The following is a 21,458-nucleotide window of genomic DNA, read 5'->3' as shown; positions in this document are numbered from 1 at the left end:
TCCTCATGTTTATAAATAATAAAATAATCAAATTGTTTTTCTGTTCTGCTTCATTGGTTGTGATAGCATATGCTCTTCTTTGCCTTTCTTCTTTTGTAAATCGGTCATGTTTGTTTGGGTTATTTATTCCTTATTAATTTTTAAGGGCTCTCAGTAAGATACATGAAGCCTCTTCATCCTGCCCTTTCCAGGTTTTATAATGCCTAGAGATGGGTGACCAAGCACTTCTCATGGATATAAATGAATCTGTCTTTTTTTCCCTCTGACTTGAGCATCTGGGGTCTTGTAGAAGATTCTCTCAGAATCTCAGATTATCTGACCCTTGACTCAAACTTTTCTTTTTGGTTTCAGATTTTATGGACAGGCTCTGAGTAAAGCTGAAGTCAATTTTTTTTTATACCAATTGATTGTCTGACTATTCCAGTAATATTTAACCAACAAGCCATACACACACTTACTTTTTTTGAACACACCACCATCTTGTCACTGCCTTGAAATGTTGTTTATCATCTGCTGCATCCTGACCTACACCTGCATCTGTGCCATTGATTTATTTAGGATTTAATGTTTAACTACTCAAACCATTTTCTACGTTGACCAGAATTCTTCTATCTTTAACAATTTACTTTTATTTATTTGTATACGTGTTGGTATACTACACGCCCCAGGAGGCCAGAAGAAGATGTCAGGGTCCCTGGAGCTGAGATTAGAGGAAGTTGTGAGTCCTCAGTGTGGGCACTGGGAATGGGACTCAGGTTCTGTGGAAGAGCAGTGCGAGCTCTTAACCCCCTGAGTTTTCTCTCCAGCTCGACCAACCAGGACTCTTAATCAGTTACCTCGAGGAAATAATTAGTTCATACTTCTAACATGAAGGGCTTTCCTTGTAAAAGGAAACAAGAAAATGAGGAAACGAAAGTGGGCAAGTAGAAACTTAATCTTCTAGTTTTAAATTTTTATTTAATGATTTTTTTTTTTTTTTTGGTCACTGGGTCTTATATAAAGCAGGCTGGTTTGCAACTCACTTTGTAACCCAGGTTGGCCTTGAACTTCTCACCATCCTGCTCTGTGTCTCACGCATACCACCATGCTTGACTTTACTCTTTTTTAAAATTAGTACATATTTTTAAAAATCAAGACAAGTACATAAAGTAATCTAACATGCCCACTTGCAAATGCAATTTCAAAGGTGGCAATGGCTGTCATTTTGTTTGTTTGTTTGTTTGTTTGTTTGTTTCAGTGCTTGGTTCTTTGTTTACAGAAAGGGCTAGTTCAGTTTGTTAATTTTTTTTTGTTATAGTCACTTGCTGTCCTTCCCCTTAATGAGGAAGGTGCCCATCCTCCAAATAATTGAGTATGCAACTTGTGACATTGGGATTGACACAGATTTATTAAGGAGCCTGGTGAGTACTGCATGTTGCCCAGGGCCACATGGGATTGAACTTGAGAGCAGTATGAACAAATAGGCTCTGTAATATTTAATTGTTCTCACAGGAGAGGACATGATTAAATTGTTTGAATACTTAAAAGAGCTGAAGGGGGCTAAACCCTGCTACTGGGGGATAGGTAGGAACTGTGCAGTGTTCCTTAGTAAGGAAGATTGTCTAAAGGACCTTACCCATGGGGGCAGAATGGGAACTTAGGTATAGGCTATCTGAGGCTCTCTTGATTTTGCCAGGTGCGGAGGCATGGACAAGCTCTGGATGAGCAGAGGCCTTGAACTTAGGACTTTGACTACATGTTTCTGTCCCTACCATCCCAAGCCCCCTGCTTTCATTTCCATGTGTGTTTTTATATTTTCTTTTAGTAAAACACTCCTATGAGATGTTTGGGCTTTGTTTCTAAGTTACAGTGGTTTAGAAGATCCACATGGAAGCTTATGTTTCCATGGAAATTTATTAAATATATATGGATTCATATGTTGAGTAATTCCAAGTTAATTCCTCCATGGCACACTCCTCCTATTAAAGAGCACCTGGGAGCAGTTTTATTTCTTTGTGAACCCATGTTAATGATTAAGTTAAATATCTTACCATAAAAGAAATAGTATTTGTTTTTTAGAACTTAACTGCAAAATACTTTACTTTAAATTAAGAACTCTATTTTTAGGTCCAGAGTTCTGTTTATAACATCTGTCTAAAATTTTACTAAGAGGCGAAATTTTTTTCTTTAGAAAATCTCTCTCTCTCTCTCTCTCCCCCTCTCCTTCCCCCTCCCCCTCCCACTTGTGTGTGTGTGTGTGTGTGTGTGTGTGTATGTATGTAAAAGAGAGAGGAGAAGGATCTCAAGACGAGATCATGAGTTTGGCATGCTTCCTATACTTTTGTGAATTTTGCTGCATTTCTTTTTAAGGTTATATTTTCCTACTGAGTTTTCTTTTCATCATTCTTCTATAGTTGTTTTATGAAAGGCATTTTCAATTTAAAATCATCTCTCTTATGTTAATATAGTAAAAATAATTATAGTGGATGCTTAGTATTTGGCAAGTACTGTCACAAAAGTAACTCAGCCCTGTGACCTAGGTGCTGTGTCATCTCATGCTAAAGCTAAGGAGACACATACAGAGAAGCCTGTAGGTTCTGTGGTCACACATCTAGAGGACAGTATAGCTTAGATGAGAACTTGGGCAGCTTTTTCCACAGTCTGTGATCTTTAAGTAGTATGTCATTTTATGTCATTTTACCTGCAGTGAATATAAACCACACTATGATTTTTTTTGGACTGTTATATCTGATTTTCTTTATAGTTTCACTATGTATGTGATTTTATTTCTGGATATATCTCTTACAGGTAGTATAGGGCTGTTTTATTTTACTTTTTGAGAATACAAATTGAGAGTCATTGCCTTTTAACTGGCAGCTTCATATTCTTTACATTTATTGTGATAATTCTGTCATCTGGTTCTGAAGTCTTACATGAAGTGCTACAGTTTATTTCTGTTCTTTAAGTGACAACCTGTAATGTTTTCTAACATTATTTTAACTTACCATCCAGCCTTATTTCACTTTTTTTTTTCTACACCAGATAATACAAGGAAACTCAAAAAAAAAAGTTTAAAATCTCATCTGGCCCTTTTCCATTTTGGTTGTAAGTCATCAAATCATTTTATGCTTGTACAGTATTACGGCATGTTTGGTTCTTATACCTAAATTCAGTTTCTTCCTGAGGAACGTGAATGAAAAACTATGAGTTTCTCTTTAGTTCCTCAATAATAGTTTATCTTATAATTGTGAACATTTTATTTCCTTTACCATGTTAAACATTTTATTTCTGCTTATTGCTTTTTTTTAATTCTTGAAAACTAAGACTTTTCACATTCAACTTTTTAAGTTAAGGTTTCCTTTTTGTTTCTGGCAGACTTGAGTTTCAGTATGATTTGTGTAGGCATCTAAGGGTAAGCACCTTCTGACGCTCTTCAGCACTTAGGTTTTGTCCTGTTTTTTGTTTTTTTTCTCTCTCTCTTTGAAGGTTTGCGCTGTCAGTTCTGGAACATTCCTAGACATTATCATTTTTCTGCTGTTCTCTTTCTTTTTTTCTGGAACAGCTACTCAACATTTTCTGAAACTTCTCCTATGTGGATGTCTTTAAGCCTTAATTTCATATCTTTTTATTTTGTTTTCTTAGTTGGCTATATTCCCTTAGATCTTTCAGGTCACTAATTTTCACTTCGCTTAAGTAGCATATTATTTAATCTGTTTGTTGTTTTTTAAGGAATGGTTATTATAAGTACTGTTTATTTTCCAAATTATATGCTATGCTATCAGTGTTGTGCTTAGGCTACCTACTCCACATATATATGTATATATACATTGCAATGTATTTAATTTTCAATATATTTAAAATTGCTGTTTCCTTTTGGAAAAATCTTGAGCTTCAATTATTTTATTTTCATCTCACTTTTCTTTCTTTTTTTTTCTTTTTTCTTTTCTTTATTCTTTAATCATATTTTACAGCCCAGACTTTATCCCCCTTTCAGACTACCCTCCAACTTGACTGTTCCACATCCCATACTTACCCCTTCTGCTCCCCACCCCCCCACCCCCCCCACCCCCCCCACCCCCGTCTCCAGGAGGATGTCCCCTGCACCACCAAACCTCCCCACTCCCTGGGGCTCCAAGTCTCTTGAGGCTTAGGTGCATCTTCTCTGACTGAGTCCAGACCTGGCAGGCCTCTGCTGTATATGTGTTGGAGGTCTCATATCAGCTGGTGTATGCTGCCTGGTTGGTGGCTCAGTGTCTGAGCAATCTTGGGAGTCCAGGTTAATTGAGACTGCTGGTCCTCCTACAGGGTCACCCTCCTCCTCAGCTTCTTCCAGCTTTTCCCTAATTCAACCACAGGGGTCAGCAGCTTCTGTCCATTGGTTGGGTGCAAATATCTGCATCTGACTCTTTCAGCTGCATGTTGGGCCTTTCAGAGGGCAGTCATGATAGGCCCCTGTTTGTAAGCACACCATAGCATCAGTAATAGTGTCAGGCCTTGGGGCCTCCCCTTGAGCTGGATCCCATTTTGGGCCTGACACTACACCTCTTTTTCCTCAGGCTCTTATTGCTAGTTATTTTATGTCTCAAGATTTTTTTTATTTTGTGCTTAAAATTTAAAACTATTACTACTATTTTTATTCTAAGACAGTACACCTGCAATTGTCCAAGGCAGTTTTACACATTAGTATCCGGGAGATTGTCAGCATAGAACAGGTTTTGTTTTCTTAGATTAAGAATTTTTGTACCCTGGAGCAACAACTTTAGACCCGAGAGTATTTAAGCTAATGACCTTGTTTTATGTGTCTAAGACATACACACACACACACACACACACACACACACACACACACTGCATTGTTAACTACAGAACCTAGGCAGAGGGTGACACATGTCTTTGTTTCCCGTTTTGGCTAACAGACACCTCCACTCCATTTCATTCTTTGGTGTGAGTTAGACAGAGAACAGTTCAGGGCATACTCCAAGTTCCTGCCTTTCTGCTTCTCATCTTCCAGCTTAGGTACTGCCCTGCCTCCTTCTGTGATTCTCAGCCCTATCTTGCTTTGGTTTTCTGAGCATTTATCTTGCCCTCTTGCAGGTTTAGCATTACATATTAACAACAGCAACTTCCCAACAATGAAAATGCATTTCTAGGAGATCAGAGAGGGAGCTCTCTCCCCACCACTATGCTAAGAGTGTTCTTTTCTCTTGGATCTTCGGATAGCTTTCTAACATTTTGAATTCTAAACTAAGGGCTTGGAGACAAAGCTAAGCTTCTCAGGGGTACACACTAGGTAAATAGCACAGCAGTTTCCTTCCCAATTCCCTAATACCCTCTTCAGCCAGATCTGTAAGGAAAAACCTGGTCTTTCCTTCCTTTGATTTGGAATTTAAATGAGGGGGTAACACAAAGAAGGCTCCTGCTTCAGATCACACATCTTAGTTCTATAGGCTGAGACCTTTCTTTTACAGTCTTGCATTAAATCACAAGAACAACCACAATCTAAGAAAATAAAATAAAAGAAGCCAGGATTTTCCGTGACCCCCGTAGATGAATTATCTTGTGGTGTGCTTTTATGAGTATGCGGTGAGATAATACTAATGATGGCTATTTCATTTCATCTTCTGAAAAGGATATGGGAATGCCTTTACAGCTGACGTTTGCTAATCCAGTTCAAGGCTATGCCTTCACTCTCATCAGATTTCTGAGCAGTTAGTGACAGAGGGATGATTAAACCACTAAAGGACTGAGCAGGAGTGACATAGAGAAGCTTATCTTCTGTCCAGAGATCTCACACAGCACTCCTAGAGACTGCTAGCCTTAACCAGAGAGAAGCCTCTTTTCTGCTCTAGTTTGATTAAGATCAGATGTCAGCACGGTGAGCACTTATGTCTCAGGTGGAGAAAGAGCAGACATTCACTTCAGCCTTTGTACGCCAGCCTTTATCGCTGCTAGCATGTGGCTTTTCATTCTTTGGTTTGAGTTAGATAGAGAACAGTCCAGTGAACAGTCCAAGTTCCTGCTCCCTATGACTTTCAGTCATTGCACACCAGTCTTTATCACTGATTGGGGGGGAGGGTATGGGGGACTTTTGGGATAGCATTGGAAATGTAATTGAGGAAAATATGTAATTAAAAAATATTAAAAATTAAAAAAAAAGAATGTGCTCGAAAAGTAAAAAGACTCCACAGTGAATTGGGAGGTGGGGTGGGGGTGGGACAGAAGGCAGGCATCTGGTTCCTGCTCTTTTCAAAGCTCCATATGATGAGAGCAGCCATGGACCAGGAAACACAGGAATCTAGATCCCCCCACCTTGTTTAGGCACATCAAGGTTTCTGAAAGGTAGAAAAGAATGTGGATTCAAGAATGTGGGTCCCCATTTAAAGCTCAAGAAGAAGGAAGACCAAAGTGTGAATGCTTCAGTCCTTCTTAAAAGGGGGAACAAAATTCTCACAGGGGAAATATGGGGACAAAGTGTGGAGCAGAGACTGAAGGAAAGGCCATCCAGAGACTGCTCCACCTGGGGCTCCATCCCATAAACAACCACCAAACCCAGACACTATTGCACTATTGCGGATGCCAAGAAATGCTTGCTGACAGGAGCCTGATATAGCTGTCTCTTGAGAGGCTCTTCCAGAGCCTGACAAATACAGATGCTTGCAGCCAACCACTGGACTGAGCACGGGTCCCCAATGGAGGAGTTAGAGAAAGGACAGAAGGAGCTGAAGGGGTTTGCAACCCCATAGGAAAAACAGCAATATCAACCAACCAGACCCCCTCAGAGCTCCCAGGGATTAAACCACCAAACCACCAACCAATGAGTACACATGGAGGTACCTATGTCTCTAGTTGCATATGTAGCAGAGGATGGCCTTGTCAGGTATCAGTGGGAGGAGAGGCCCTTGGTCCTATGAAGGCTCGATGCCCTAGTGTAGGGGAATACCAACGTGGTGAGGTGGGAGTGGGTGGATGGGAGGGGGAGCACCCTCATAGAAGCAGGAGGGGGATAGGATAGGGGTTATGCAGAGGGATTACTGGGAAAGGGGACAACATTTGAAATGTAAATAAATAAAATATCCATTTTTTTAAAGAAAAGAAAAAAGAGGAGGAAAAAAAAGAATGTGGGTCCCAACCTGAGCACCTATATGTGGCATGGTTACCTTCATCCCAGTGCTATCCTTAGAGCAACTGCCTTTGACAGCATCCCTACTCCTATTTCCTGCAGCCTCCTTCCCTGGAGCCAGCATCCTGCCTGTCAAAGACAACTGTGCTACTGTCCCAGTGTATCCGAGACTAGGTAATTTAGAAAGAATGTTATTTTATTGTTCATGGTCCTACAAGCTAGGTGGTTATATAGGAAACCAACAGCTTCTAAATGTCTGGTGAGGACTTCCTTATGACACTCTCAGCCTGGCAGAAGGCAGAAGAACAAGCATGTGTCAGGCTGTATGAAGTGTCTTTCAAAGGGACCATCCGTCATTTCACCCATTAGGCACACCATGGCCTATAATCATTTCTTATAATCATGGCCCATCTCTTGATTGTATCTGAATTTTGAAGGCATCTATTCAAAGCACAGCACACCCTACTTAAATTTACCTGCACGTCCATTCATTCCCCTTTTCTTTTCCTAAGCAAACTCCATTGCCCTGTACCTTCTTTTGTGTGTGTGTGTGTGTGTGTGTGTGTGTATTAATGATGCTTTATTTTAAAAACAAAACAGTCCATGTTGGAATTGATCAGGGTAAGTTAAATGGTGGTTTGTTTGTTTGTTTGTTTGTTTGTTTGTTTTTTAGGCTGGACCCATGATTTAAGCTGTACCCATCCAGCTCGGACAAAAAAAAGAAAGAGAGCCCTGTACCTTCTAAACACCTTCTTTTTGATTGGAGCACTTCTTGATCCTTACTTATGACCTCAAAATACCCAAATACTAAGTCTTCTAGACCATTGGAGATGGTACAATCTCTACAAAATTATCTTCCCCTCTCCCCTTTGGCTGGATTCCATCTATCTCATCATGGACTAAGACACCTTCCTTAAACTCCCCTGGCCTTTGCCATTCACCACTGGCATGTGTTATGTAAGCTTGTAAAAATAGGATGAGTGTCAGGAGCTATGGCTGCCAGGAGCAGATCTGCCCCTACTTCCACGGGTGCCTTATCATCTTGTCCTCAATTTCCCTATTCATAAAGTGAATGACCACTGTAGCCACAACCAGCACTGGTCCTAAAGACCAGTTTCTTCCCCGAGACCATGGGCTCCAAGAAGAGAGTAGCGTTAGCTTTTCCGGCTGATCCCAGCACAGTTCTTAATGCTTATACTACCAATACTTGATCAATTGAGTCATCCTCCAACCCCAGAGAAAGGGACTGTAGTGCTAAATAATTACAGACAAGAGTCGGGTGCAAGGAGTGAGTTCCAAGTAGGTGGGGGAGCAGGCTGGCCTGCGAGTCTCATGTGTTGCGGACTGAGAGGACATCCCTACTTACTCTGAGTAGAAACTTCATCCTTGGCTTTCAGAACTTCCCTATGGAATGAGTTTATGATCTTTTTTTATTTTTTTCCAATTTAATAAGAGTTGAATAATGAGTCTCACAACCAGCTTGTTATTTTCTCTCTGAGGAGATGTGTAAACGAGGCAGAAGCAGTAACTCACGGGACTAATGAAGGTCTCTGGCAACGTGTGCTTGAGAATGGAGTTTCCCACAGTGAGAAATCAGAAGGCTTTAAAGAAATAGGGAATGGAAGAATAGCGAGGCCAAAGTCATGCTTCAGGCAGACGTGTACTGCTCTTTACACAGAATGGAGTCAATTTTCAAAGTTGATGTCACAGAGTAGGTCAGCCCCAGAGAGGCCTTTTCCCTCCACTTCAGCACATATGGACACATCTGCTCCTTCTAATACATCGTTGAATCTGGTGCGGTGTCAGAAGGTTTTGGGTCTCTTATTCATTATTGGACTTTAGACAACTTAGGTATTTTCTCTCGTTAGTATGGTATTTGTCTGTCAGTTCTTCCATTTCCTCATCTGTGAACTAAGGCTGTTCTTCTTACCCTGTAGAATCGTTCATGTGGTCAAGGGGGTAGTCTGCCGGTGGCTGCATATTGAACACTGGCTACTGTTGTCACCCAGAGAGCCTAGGAGCTTACTGTTCAGCACCCGCACCCCTGCTCCCATTCCTCTCTGGCCATGTTAAAGTTTCATAGCAAATCTTACAGCTTCTCTAATGGTTGATCATCCTCTGTGTGCATACCACCCCTAAACCCAGTTCCCTTGCCTCATCCACAAGCATGTCATGCCAGTTGTGTGCATGACATATGTATGTGTTCACACAGGTGTGTGTGTACATGTCTCTTTGCTTCCTGTTGTTGTGATTGAAATATCACAACCAAAAGCAACTTGGGGAGGAAAGATCTTACTTCATCTGTCAGCTTTTAGTCAGCCTGAAAGGAAGCCAGGGCAGTAATTCAAAGAAGGAACCTGGAGGCAGGCACTGAACCAGAGGTCATGGAGGAATGTTGCTTATTGTCTAGCTCTCCGTGGCTCACTTGGTTTGCCTTTTATAAAACTGGAACCATCTGCCTAGGGGTGACATCACCCACCCGTGTTGGGCTGGGCTCTCCCACATTAATCATTAATTAAGAAAATGCCCCAGAGACTCAGCTAGCGCTAAGCCGAACAGAGACATTTTCTCAACTAAGGTTCTCTCTTCTCAAAGGACTGTAGTTTATGTCAAGTTGACAAACACTAACCAGCACAATGTGAAGGTATTCATTCTTGCCATTGGGTGATTTCCCTATCGCTCTCCACTTTATTTTGGAGATGGGGGTCTTAAACTGAGCCTTGAACCCACTGACTGGATTAGGCTAGGAAACTGATGGGCTCCAGGAATCTGCTCATCCTTTTCCTCCTAACCCCCAGCACTGGGGATGTGTATGCACGCTGCAGTGCCTGGCTTTTTTTTAATGTGGGTGCTGGGTGTCCAAACTTAGATCTTAGATGTCTGTGCAGCAAGCACTTTACTATTGAGCCATCTCCCCAACTCTCTAATGCCAGTTTTCATAACAATAAAACATGACCCAGGCTTACCCACAGCTTTTATACTTTCATAAGGAGACAATGAGTCTTAGTTTTGTAAGTAGGTTTTTTTCTTCAAATAGATATTTTGGGGATGCATTTAAGCCAAGTAAAGCAACAGTGAGAACAGGGAAGGCCTCCCTGGGGAGCCATATCTTGGGGCTTTCCTGGGAGGTAGACAGTGTACACAGTTGGAGTAAGCTCAGCCCGGCAGCCCTGGATTTAGGTCTTATGGCTCTCATTTGCCGTAGCACTTTGAGTTCCCCAGTCCCATTTCCTCATCTGTCAGAGAGTAATTGTGAAAGTAAAAGAGGTCTCTTAAGGTGGTTACAGGGATTAAAGTAAAAAAATTGCTATGAATGCAATTTGTGCCACCAAATCCATAAAATACGGTACACATTTGCTGCACACGATTCTCTAAATTACATTCATTTGTCCTCTACTCCGATAGCTACTCCCATTTATTTACTTCAGGACCAAGCGTGACAGATTGTCCTCGCCTCTAGCAAGCCAGAACATCCTGACACAGAATGTTTTCATCCGAGGGAAGCGAGGACTGGGGCAGGGCGGAGGCACTGTGTGGGCGAAGTCCATCTCCTGGTGGCTTGTCCCTGGCAGGAACAGAGCCCATTAAACTTTATTTTCTTTTCTCATGCAAGTAAAGGCTAGCCATGAGTTTCCAGATATTCATGGCAGGTACCATGCTAAGATTTATACAAGCCTATTAAGAGCAGCTGCCCTTAGGACAGAGCAAGAGCCCATGGCCTCCTGCTATTTAAGTATAGTCTGAGGAAATGAATTGCTTTTGTTGAAAATGAGCTAGACCTTCCAGAACATTGTCAATTTAAAAAATCAATGGCAATTAGAACATGTCTAGTCTTTGGGGGACAGAGTTTGGCTGGACTGGAACTCACTTTGTAGACTGGAACTAGCAGTAATCCTCCTGTGTTTGCCTTGTAGGTGTTGGGATCACAGGAGGGTAACAAACCTGACCTCTGTTGGCCCTTTCTACACAGCATGAGCCCAGGGAAATGCACTCACAGTGTGTGCCATTGATACATCTTAAACCTCAGAAGCTGGTGCCTATATTTATCAATAGGGAGTTTTCTTTTAGGAATTTGGTTCAATTGGATGCTTCAAATTTTCCTGTTTCAGATCAGGTCATGCTGTGATTCTCTTCCTTTTTTGCCTTCCTCTTCCCCAGTTGAATTGAATGTAGTGATATCAGGCATATACACAAGGAAGCTGCACGTGGTATGGAGGGCCTACACTTGCCAGTGGACCTTAGGAAGTGAAGGCTGAAACTTCCATTCCATCGCTTAGAAAGACACTGATGTGGCCTAGGCCTGGTATGGGAAGTGTGCCTTGTCTAGGACCCACCTAAAGTCCCTACAGGGCAGCAATCAGGGCGGCCAGTGTGGGGAGAAAAAGAGGGAACACTCCACACTGATGTGCCCATTAGAAAGGCGGAACCAACAATATGCTCAACAAAATGAAAATGAGGAAGGATGCCTTGTCCTGCAGGCTGATTAGACTGTTTTCCCTGGTCAGTAACTGACATCAGGTGCTGAGGCACAGGTATGGCTTTTTCCATAGGGGAAGTTTGCAGACCATTATTAATTGGAATTCAGGGCTAGAGGTAAGCTTTGCAGTGGGACTGACAAAGTCTGCAGAGGGACCGCAGCTCTGTAGCCGCACCTGTCCAGGGCAGCTCTCCTCTGCAGCCTTGGCCAGCCAATGAAAATTAGAAATGACAATGTCCACTATATGCTCTCCATAATAGCAACAAAATTATTGTAAACATCCAGATAATAAGAAATGCATAAGTAAAATAAGTTACAGCATACAGTGAACTTTACTGAACAATAAAATGTTATAAATGTACATTCTTACAGTGCAACATATCAGATAAAAACAAAACAAAACAAAACTTCCAGGACAGGCAATATGAGTAAAGCATGAAAGAAGCCAGAGTCAAAAGACTACACACTATACTATATGATTCTATTTTATTCCCGTTCTGAAATATAGATCAGTAGTTGCCAGGAGTAAGATGTAAAGGGCATGGAGAAACCATGTAGAATGGTAGTCTGCATTGTGGTCGTTGTGTTTGCTATGTACACCCATCAAGTGCAAGCAATGACACACTTAAAAGTATGAATTTTACTGCATATAAATGATGCCTTAGCTCAAAAATTGCACAAAACTTTTACAATAAAAGTATGATTCACTACTGAGTAGAGACTATGAAAATAAATCTGCATAAAGTAAGATCTTCATGATTTGAAATTATGCATTCCTAGAAACTAAAATGAAGGAAGATGATGTGTACTAAAATGTAAACAGTTGTTAAATTTGGGTTTTAAATACGGATCTCTTTCTGAAACAGTACTCTCTTTAGCTCGATATCTTATCATGCAAATTTTCAGTCTTGCAGCAAAGTTGAAGGAATATTATCTTGAATAATCATGCATTCACCATCTGGATCCAGCCATTAACGGTTTACTATATTTGGTTGATCACATATCTATCCATCACCAAGCTGTCTGATTTCTTACATATTTCAAAGTAACTTGCAGGCATCTATACTTTTGCCCCTAAATACGTTTTAATGCAGATTACTGTTGCAAGTCCAATAGTGAGTTTGATTTCTTTTCCTATAAATTTTACATACAATGAAGAGCACAAATATTAACAGTATCTTAGCTGGTTTTGACAAATATATATGTCAGTGTAGTAACTGATGCCTATTGAAAGATCTAGAACAGTGGATCTCAACCTTCCTATGCCCCAACCCTTTAATACAAGTCCTCATGTTGTGTTGACCCCCAATCATAACATTATTTTTATTGCTACTTCATAGCTGTAATTTTGCTACCTTTATAAATCATAATATAATATCTGTGTCTTCCTATGGTCTTAGGCAACCCCTGTGAAGGCAACCCCAAAGGGGTTGCAACCCACAGGTTGAGAACCTCTGATCTAGAATATTCCCCCATTGCTTCCTTCACAAAAGACCCTAATACTATTCTTATTTTATAAACAACTTTTGCCTTTCTTAATAATTTTTCTTTTCAAAATTCCTACAATAAGCAAATATTATGCAATTATCAAATCATCATCATCATAGATAGTTACTGATCTACATTTCAGAATGGCATTAAAATAGAATCATATAGTACAGTGTTTTTTAATTCCGGCTCCTGTCATGCTTTATTTATGTTGTATGTCCTAGTAGTTCGTTTTTTTTTTAGCTGCTATGTTGCAGTATCAGAATGTACGTTTATGAAATTTTCATGTTCAATAAAGCTCATTGTATGTCCTAATTTGTTTTATTTATTCATCTCTTATCATTTGGATATTTATATTCATTTTGTTGCTATTATGAATACCATATAGTGAACATGTCTAATTTTTTTTCATTGATTGCTTCTTTGAGGTCAATTCCTAGGAATAGAATTGTTAAGTCAAATGCTGTGAACATTTTAAATCCCTGAACCATTTTTAGTTATTGAACTGCTCTCCTTGTATTTCTTTAAATGGCTTGGATCAATCTGGACCTAGAACTGTGCTGCTGTTTCTAACTGTCTTTCCTCCCTTTCTTTTCTGCTGTTGTCAGGATAGAACTGGCTGATGCTGCAGTGTAGTCAGTGAGCTTGCACATCTAAATCATGGAGGCCAATCAGGAAGCTTCCCTCTTTTTGGTGAAGATCTTAGAAGAACTGGACAGTAAACAAAATACCGTTTCCTATCAAGACCTGTGCAAGTCACTCTGTGCCCAGTTTGATCTGTCTCAGCTTGCCAAACTGAGAAGTGTGCTTTTCTATACAGCATGCCTCGATCCCAACTTTCCCGCAACTTTATTCAAAGACAAGATGAAATGCTCTGTAAATAATCAGCAGTCAAAGAAAATCATGGTGGCAGCAGATATCGTAACAATCTTCAACCTGATCCAGATGAATGGGGGCACTGCCAAGGAGAAGCTGCCCACAAGTTGCCACAAGGTGCGCAAGAAGGAAGCATCCTTTGAGTCTTGCCGGTCCGACACCGAGGTGTGTAGCCCGACAGTTTGTGAGCCTCTGAACTGTGAGCTGAGTGAGAGACCCTTCAGCCGAGGCTACCCCACCAGGCAGTCATCCAAATGCCGGAAGATGGACTGTAAGGAATGCCCACAGTTTGTCCCTGCCTCTGAGCCCAACTTCCTGTTGGGTGTTAGCAAAGAGGTGAAAAATCGGGCAGCTTCTCTGGATAGGCTGCAAGCCCTGTCCCCCTATTCTGTGGCCAGCCCTCAGCCCTGTGAGATGCAGAGGACCTATTTCCCCATGAATATTGAGAACGAGCCCATGTCAGATCAGGACTCTCTGCCCATCAGCCAAGGCATCAAAGAGACCTTCATCTCCAGTGAGGAACCGTTTGTGGTTCAGTCCTGTGTTCAGAAAAGGAACATCTTCAAAGAAGACTTCCACAATCTCATGACTGTATCCCCCAGTTTGGTTGGTACAACTAACAAAGCAGAAGAGGATCATGGGGAGCCCCAGAGTCAGAAGGAGCTCCACAAGCCACCCTTCTTCAACCACAGCTTTGAGATGCCTTACCACAGCCAATACCTGAATCCGGTGTATTCCCCCATCCCTGACAAAAGGCGGGCGAAGCATGAAAGCTTAGATGACCTTCAAGCCTCTACCTATTTTGGACCCACTCCAGTGATGGGAACACAAGATACCAGGCGCTGTCCAGGGAGGTCCAGTAAACAGACTCCATGGCCCGCCAAAAGCTGGAGCCTAAACACGGAGGAAGTGCCTGATTTCGAACGCTCCTTTTTCAATAGAAATCCCTCGGAAGAGAAGCTACGCTATCCAAATTCTGGCAGCCAGACTCCCAATTTCTCAGGCCCAGACAGGCATTCAGTTTACTTGGTGCCAAAGGATCAACAGAAGGTTCTCCCTGCTGGCTATGCAGTGAAACCAAATGGACTCAAATCGAAAGAGATCTCGTCCCCCGTTGACCTGGAGAAGCACGAAGCAGTCAAGAAGTTTAAAGACAAAAGCATCAGCTGCACCAGTGGGCAGCACAGCTCAGACACCAGTAGTGTGGGTACCCAGACAGAGCAGCATGTGCTGGATCCCCCCAAATGCAAAGATTTGTGTACTTCGGGTCAGGCCAAGTACAGTGACAGGCATGCCATGAAGCAGTCGGATGATGACTCAGAAATCGTCAGCGACGACATCAGTGACATTTTCCGGTTTCTTGATGACATGAGCATCAGCGGCTCCACAGGAGTGATACAGTCTTCCTGCTACAACAGCACCGGCTCCTTGTCTCAGCTTCATAAGTCAGACTGTGATAGTTCGCCAGAGCACCACCTCGCCAAAATCACCAATGGGGTCTCCAGCGGCAAGGGGGACAAGTGTAACCGGCCTGAAAACGTCCATCACTCCGAGGAAGAGTTGAAGAGCAGCGTGTGCAAACTGGTTCTCAGGATTGGTGAGATCGAGCGGAAGCTGGAATCGCTGTCTGGGGTCCGAGAGGAAATCTCCCAGGTCCTTGGGAAACTCAATAAACTGGATCAGAAAATACAGCAGCCAGAGAAAGTGAATGTGCAGATTGACCTGAACTCCTTGACGAGTGAGGCACCTTCTGATGACAGCGCATCTCCGAGGGTCTTCCGTGCACACAGTGGCTCCCACGGACCTAAGCTGGAGAACAGTCCTGACTGGTGCTGCTCAGATGCCAGTGGAAGTAACAGTGAAAGCCTGCGTGTCAAGGCCTTAAAGAAAAGCCTCTTTACCAGGCCATCTTCCAGGTCCCTGACTGAGGAGAACAGTGCCACAGAGTCTAAAATTGCCAGCATCTCGAACTCTCCCAGAGACTGGCGAACCATCACATACACCAACCGGATGAGCCTCAACGAGGAGGAGATAAAAGATGCAGGCCCAGCCAATAACAAAGATTGGCATCGGAAATCTAAGGAGGTAATGGAAATTTAAGTTCTCGTGATTGGTTTCAGCATAGTCACAGCCTCAGACATTCCGTGAAAAGCCCTTGCCTCTTGCTGCTAACTGTGCCTTGCTGGTTCCCCTTCCAGAATTGGCAGGCTCTGCACATTAGAACAGAGAGGGCAACACGAGCAGGCTGTTTGTTCTGCCAAGGTGCCAGTCAGTTGGGTGGCACTCATGCTGGGAGGCTGCCGCCAGTAGACAGTGCAGTAGGGATATTGGACAGGTGGTGTGAGAAGGATTTTGCAGGAGGGGGAGCGCATCAAGGCAGGCAAACATCACCAAGGTTATCTTCTTGTCCTTGCTGAAGTAGGCTTTGTACCAGGCAAGCATGGTAAGAGGCTTGCTGGTGTCCTTGCTGTTAGGTCTTGTGCATGAATTTTGTTGTATGCATTATATTACTCTTGAAAATATGAGCCCTTCCACTATAAGATGAATAGTTTATTACTAAGAATAAGGAAATGATGTCATTGTTCCGCCAAGGGAAAACAACCAATCATAAAAAAAATGTCTCCTTCTTCTTTTTAGTTGTCTTTTTCCTACATAACTTCTCCTGTGATGCACTTCTCCTGTGAGTGCTACTTTTGACCATTTATCAAAGACCCCACTCTACCAGTGCTGGAATCCAAGCATGTATGTGTTCAAAGACTTCCGTGTTTTGTCCTGTGGTGAAAGGGACTGTTCCAGGGACACACATCCTATCCCTGCACTCCAGCTAGGTTCCAGTGACTCTACTCTGTCAGCATGATGCAGTTTCAAGCTGTAGCTTGTCTTCCTGCTACTCTCAGCTTCTGTAGTCATTGGACAGGCCAGGTGATGTCCTCCCAGGGTCTCTGAGGACTGGACTATCTTTGGGAGGAAGGAGAAGGATGGGCTTTAAGGATGAGGAGCCAAAGAAGAGGTATGGGTTTCCCAAGTGATGTTCAGAAGGACAAAACTTGTGAAAGTGAGTTTGAATTCAGGGTCCAAATGAGAGGCAAGGGAAAATTGAAAGAGCATTATTTTTCCCAATCCCAAAGATGCCCTTGTATCCCATGGCACTTTCCCCCTATACTACCTGCCATAGATACCAGGCTCAGGTGAGATGTCTGGAACCTAGGGTCTCATATAACATTGGAAAATGGCCATTAGAGAACTCACATGGTTAGGTGATTGTATTACCAAACCCAAGTGACCCACCCTGACCTCCAGTCCCTTGCCAAACCAGCAGGACTAGCTACCACCTTAAGTAAGGTCCACGTGAAATGTCTCACATCAAGAAGCTACTGTGTGAAGTAACGCTGCTAGACTGAGTGACTATATTTATTGTGACTTTTCCTCATGTTATTGTTGATGATCTTTCTTGGGGTAACCAGCTTTGATCCAGTGTCAGAAATTGCTGAAGCCCAGGCCCTCAAAATGTCCTGTCGCCATGCCCAGTTCTCAGAGTCCTCGGGTCTCAGATGACACTTTCTATTCCTTTTGTAGCCAGTGTCTCTTCTTCATTTCACTTGTGGGGGAATGGCCATAACCCAGCCATGTTCCCTGATGATGAACACCATATGAGCTGTGGCTCACACATGCTCAGTCTAGCTGCCAAGCATCAACCTATTTACCTTTTACGATTTCTCATGCATCTCTGCCTTGTTTGCTCGTTGGCATCCTCTAATGTACTTTTCACACCCTACCTCCATCTCCCACCTCATCTCACGGACTGCTTCTGTGTTTGCTTCCCTAAAAGAATTCTCTATAGTTATGCAATGGCTCTTGCTCTCATACCCTCTGCAGGTCTCCTTTGCTTCAGCAAAAGGTCTTAAAATTCTCACCCAGATTTTTGAAGATTTTCTGTTAGCTCTCTGTCTCTCTTTCTTTCACTGTGTGTGTGCGCGCGTGTGCGTGTGTGTGTGTGTGTATGTGTTCACACATGTGGAGGTTAGAGGACAGCTTGTAGCAGTTGATTATCTTTGTCTATCGTGTGGGTCCTACAGATTGAACTCTGATCATCAGGCCTGGTAGCAAGTGCCTATATGCATGGAACCTGAACTTCACATACTTATGTCTATCCAAAGTGCTGTATTTTACCTCAAAACCCACCCTGCCTCCATGAGTCTTCTTGTATTTTCCCCCAAAATGCTATGGCCATTCACTCAGTCACCTACTCAGTAAATATTTAAGGACCTGTTACAGCCAGGCCTTGTTAGATGATCAAAGGTTTCTTCACATCATTTCTACATTATTTCTGATATGATTTACTTCTTCTGTGCTTAGGATAAGGCGAGGATGACTGGTACTGATCCCTGCATTCTCAGGCCTCTGGGTTCTGTGTGTTCCTCAAGGCCTCTTCATTCACACATACCTGAATACTTCTACAGGGTTTGTTGCCTATCTCTATCTCTATCTCCATCTCCATCTCCATCTCCATCTCCATCTCCATCTCCATCTCCATCTCCATCTCCATCTCCATCTCCATCTCTATCTCTATCTCTAGCATTCATTCTCTTTGTTCAGATGTACTGGGCAAAACCCTTTATTCAAACATACAGATGATGTACGTATATACTGACTATGATCTTAGAGGATAAACTCATACTCATCAGTAGCAGGTACAAGCTTGGCCTTGATGGGATGTTCTTAGGAGCATGAGAGTCCAAACCCTGGCTCTGTCACTTCCATGGCTGTTCGGGCAGCATTGAGTCTATCTTTTAACCTCTCTGACCCGATCTTCTACATCCTCAGTGGGGATAGTTGCAGTTCAGATGCTTGAAATGTTAATGAGTCAGTGGCTTGAGATGCTGCACATCTGGCACAAGGCAGAGTGGCAGATATACAGTCAGCCCAGTGGCTATGACCAAGGCTATCCTCATGAGAATGTCTGCCACCCTTGACTTTGTGCATGATCTGCTTACTTGAGGAGCTCTGCAAAGACTGGGAAATGGGATATAAGCAGAATAAAAAAAACAAAAAACAAAAAACAGTGGAGCCTCTTAGAAGCTCCTGAGCCTTGATGGGTTAGAAAATAAGTAAATCTATCTTGTATGACTTACCCAAATCTGTGTCTCTTTGCAAAGCCTTGATAGCCGAGGTTTACCCATTGTTTCTGAGCTGGTGGATGAGGTGCACTGAGATGTGGGCTTCTAGCCCAAATCCAGGGATGTGATAGGCACACTCACAGCTACCACATTTGGTCATCATGTGTCCACGTGTCCTATGGCCTCCACTACATTTGTTTTTTTTACCCCTCTTTGTATTACAGAATGCTTTGCTCCCTTTCTTGCATCCCCAGAGCTCTAACATTGGACAAATCTTTATGGATTGTCCTGTTTATTAGCATCATTGTTTTTGAGCCAGAATTAAAACATAAACAAGTCATTCCCCTACCTAGGAAGAACTCAAAGTCCAGTGGGAGAGATGGGCTGGCAGACAAACAGTTATAGGTCAGTGTGGTAAGTTCTGGCTAAATGGTGTCTGTACACAGTCCTATTAGATCACAGAGAAACATCATCCCATTTATGACGGAGCACTTGCTAGAGGATCGTTTATGTGGAAACCTGGTGGCCTCAAGGTGGAAATAGAAAAGATCAGAGACCCTGCTCTTAGAGGTTCCCCGAGAATAGAGAGGACTGTGATAAGTCTCAAGGACTGAGGGCATGATTGACATCAAGCCCTTTTAGACACTCCTACCTCCACACTGCTTCTCCTTTATCTTAAGTGTTGTAAAGATACAGATCCATTGAGAAGGCCTTGTGTCACCTGGGAGTCACTAGACACTCCCTGTCTGGGATGTCCAGCTTAGTGCTCCCTCCACGGCAGGCTTTCAGTAGCTCTTTTGGCTAATGCTATGCAGAATGACCCATGTCTTTTACCCACCGAGTATAGGTTACAAAAAAAATGGACAGAAAAGAAAGGAGTCAACATGCAGGAGCCAAGCAAAGACTCCAAAAGCAGCTTATTAGGTTTATAACCTAAGTGTAATCAGCTCTGTGTCCTGGGACAAATAATGGAGCCTTTTTTCCTGAGCTCCATTGGTCAACTGCATAAGCAGAATCAATTCAGGTAAGGATGGTATAAGGGACAGGTTATAAAGAACTTACTTTTGTTGTGGAAACATGTGATTTTTATTGGTATTATCACGATCAGAAGCTCTCTTTAGAGAATCCCCAAACAGGTAGACGTTGCATGTGTTCCTAAGTAAATCCGTGTTGCTTCATGGGTGTCTGCTGGGGCCTCATTGATTCAAAAGCTGGCTAGCTACTCAAATGCACTGTGAGACCTGATGGTATCTCTGTAGCTTTTCTGGATATCTTTGTGCTCTTCCGCAGGCAGACAGGCAGTATGACATCCCCCCACAGCACAGATTGACCAAGCAGCCCAAAGATGGCTTCCTGGTGGAGCAGGTGTTCAGTCCTCATCCTTACCCCACCTCCCTCAAGGGCCACATGAAGAGCAACCCCCTGTATACAGACATGCGGCTGACTGAGCTAGCTGAGGTGAAGCGGGGCCAGCCTTCTTGGACCATAGAGGAATATGCTCGGAACTCTGGTGACAAAGGCAAGCTGACAGCTCTGGACCTGCAGGTGAGCCTCTCTGTTCCTGGGTGGGAGGAGCCCAGTCATGGGCGATGGATGATGTCAGTCTGGCCTCTCTCTCTCTCTCAACCTTTAAGCTCCCTGGGTCCCTATGGTGGATTTCTAAACTTTAATAAACAAGAGAGCAAAGAGGTCTTTTTTTTTTTTCGTTGTAGTTGCTATTTTAAACAAGGCGGTTTATACCTTGCCTATTTGTTTGTAAGCATTTAACAATGAGGGTCCTCGCTTTTTGTGTTTGTTGGCTGTCTGATTTGCTAATGATGCTTTGAAAACCAAGTGCAAATTCTAATCTTTGCTCCCAAGACCTGAGCCAAACTGTTTAATGAAACACAAGCTGATTTCTCCTTCCATATGTAGCACGTGGGATAAGCATGTTTATGGGAGCCAAGCTATGGATTATGTTTCCATACGGAGCCACCCCAGGTAAGAGCCACTCCTGGAAGGTCTGTGAATGCCATATGGCTAGAGGGCATGCTTTCTTGTTCACCCACCACAGGACTGGGTTTTGGCTGCACTTTTTATTTTGGTGGGCAGCTCTAGGTGGTTCCACTCACAGCACGTCTGTTTCCACATCACTGTAAGGGAATCATCATGGCTGCCTGTGGATTTCCCTGTGTGGATAGCAAGGCCATAGCACCAAGAGAGGCTCTCCAGACAGCCTAAGCATTTGAAGTATGGTTGCTGACAGCTGTCTGTAGGCTTGCTGTGACCAAGCTCTCGGGTCATGGCCTTGCTCCATACAAAGAGGGTATGGGAGGTACAGCATGTGGCAGAGAAAAGGTACCGGATTGGAACAGCATCAAGGCCTAATCCAAAGCTTCTAAAGAACACTGTGTGGCCTGGA

General features: G+C 43.0%; 1 protein-coding gene across 2 annotated transcripts in view; it reads left to right on the top strand.

The window, feature by feature from the left end:
- Positions 1 to 21,458, top strand: part of Minar1 (membrane integral NOTCH2 associated receptor 1) — a 35,504-nt gene that overhangs the window by 6,743 nt on the left and 7,303 nt on the right. The window contains exons 2-4 of one of the 2 annotated variants that reach the window (XR_003837534.2): positions 13,673 to 16,025; positions 20,348 to 20,602; positions 20,972 to 21,037. Coding sequence is in view for 1 of the 2 variants with exons in the window: in XM_021173037.3 (XP_021028696.2) it covers positions 13,725 to 16,025; positions 20,348 to 20,602 (2,556 nt within the window). In the remaining variant the exon portion in view is untranslated. The remainder of the gene's footprint in view (positions 1 to 13,672; positions 16,026 to 20,347; positions 20,603 to 20,971; positions 21,038 to 21,458) is intronic. The other variant, XM_021173037.3, reaches the window with a different exon arrangement.

Source organism: Mus caroli, unplaced genomic scaffold (genome assembly GCF_978045245.1).
Source record: "Mus caroli unplaced genomic scaffold, Mus_caroli_1 scaffold_11, whole genome shotgun sequence".
Lineage (NCBI taxonomy): Eukaryota > Metazoa > Chordata > Mammalia > Rodentia > Muridae > Mus > Mus caroli.
Note: the sequence above shows the minus strand (reverse complement) of the source record. Positions and strands in the feature narration are given on the sequence as shown.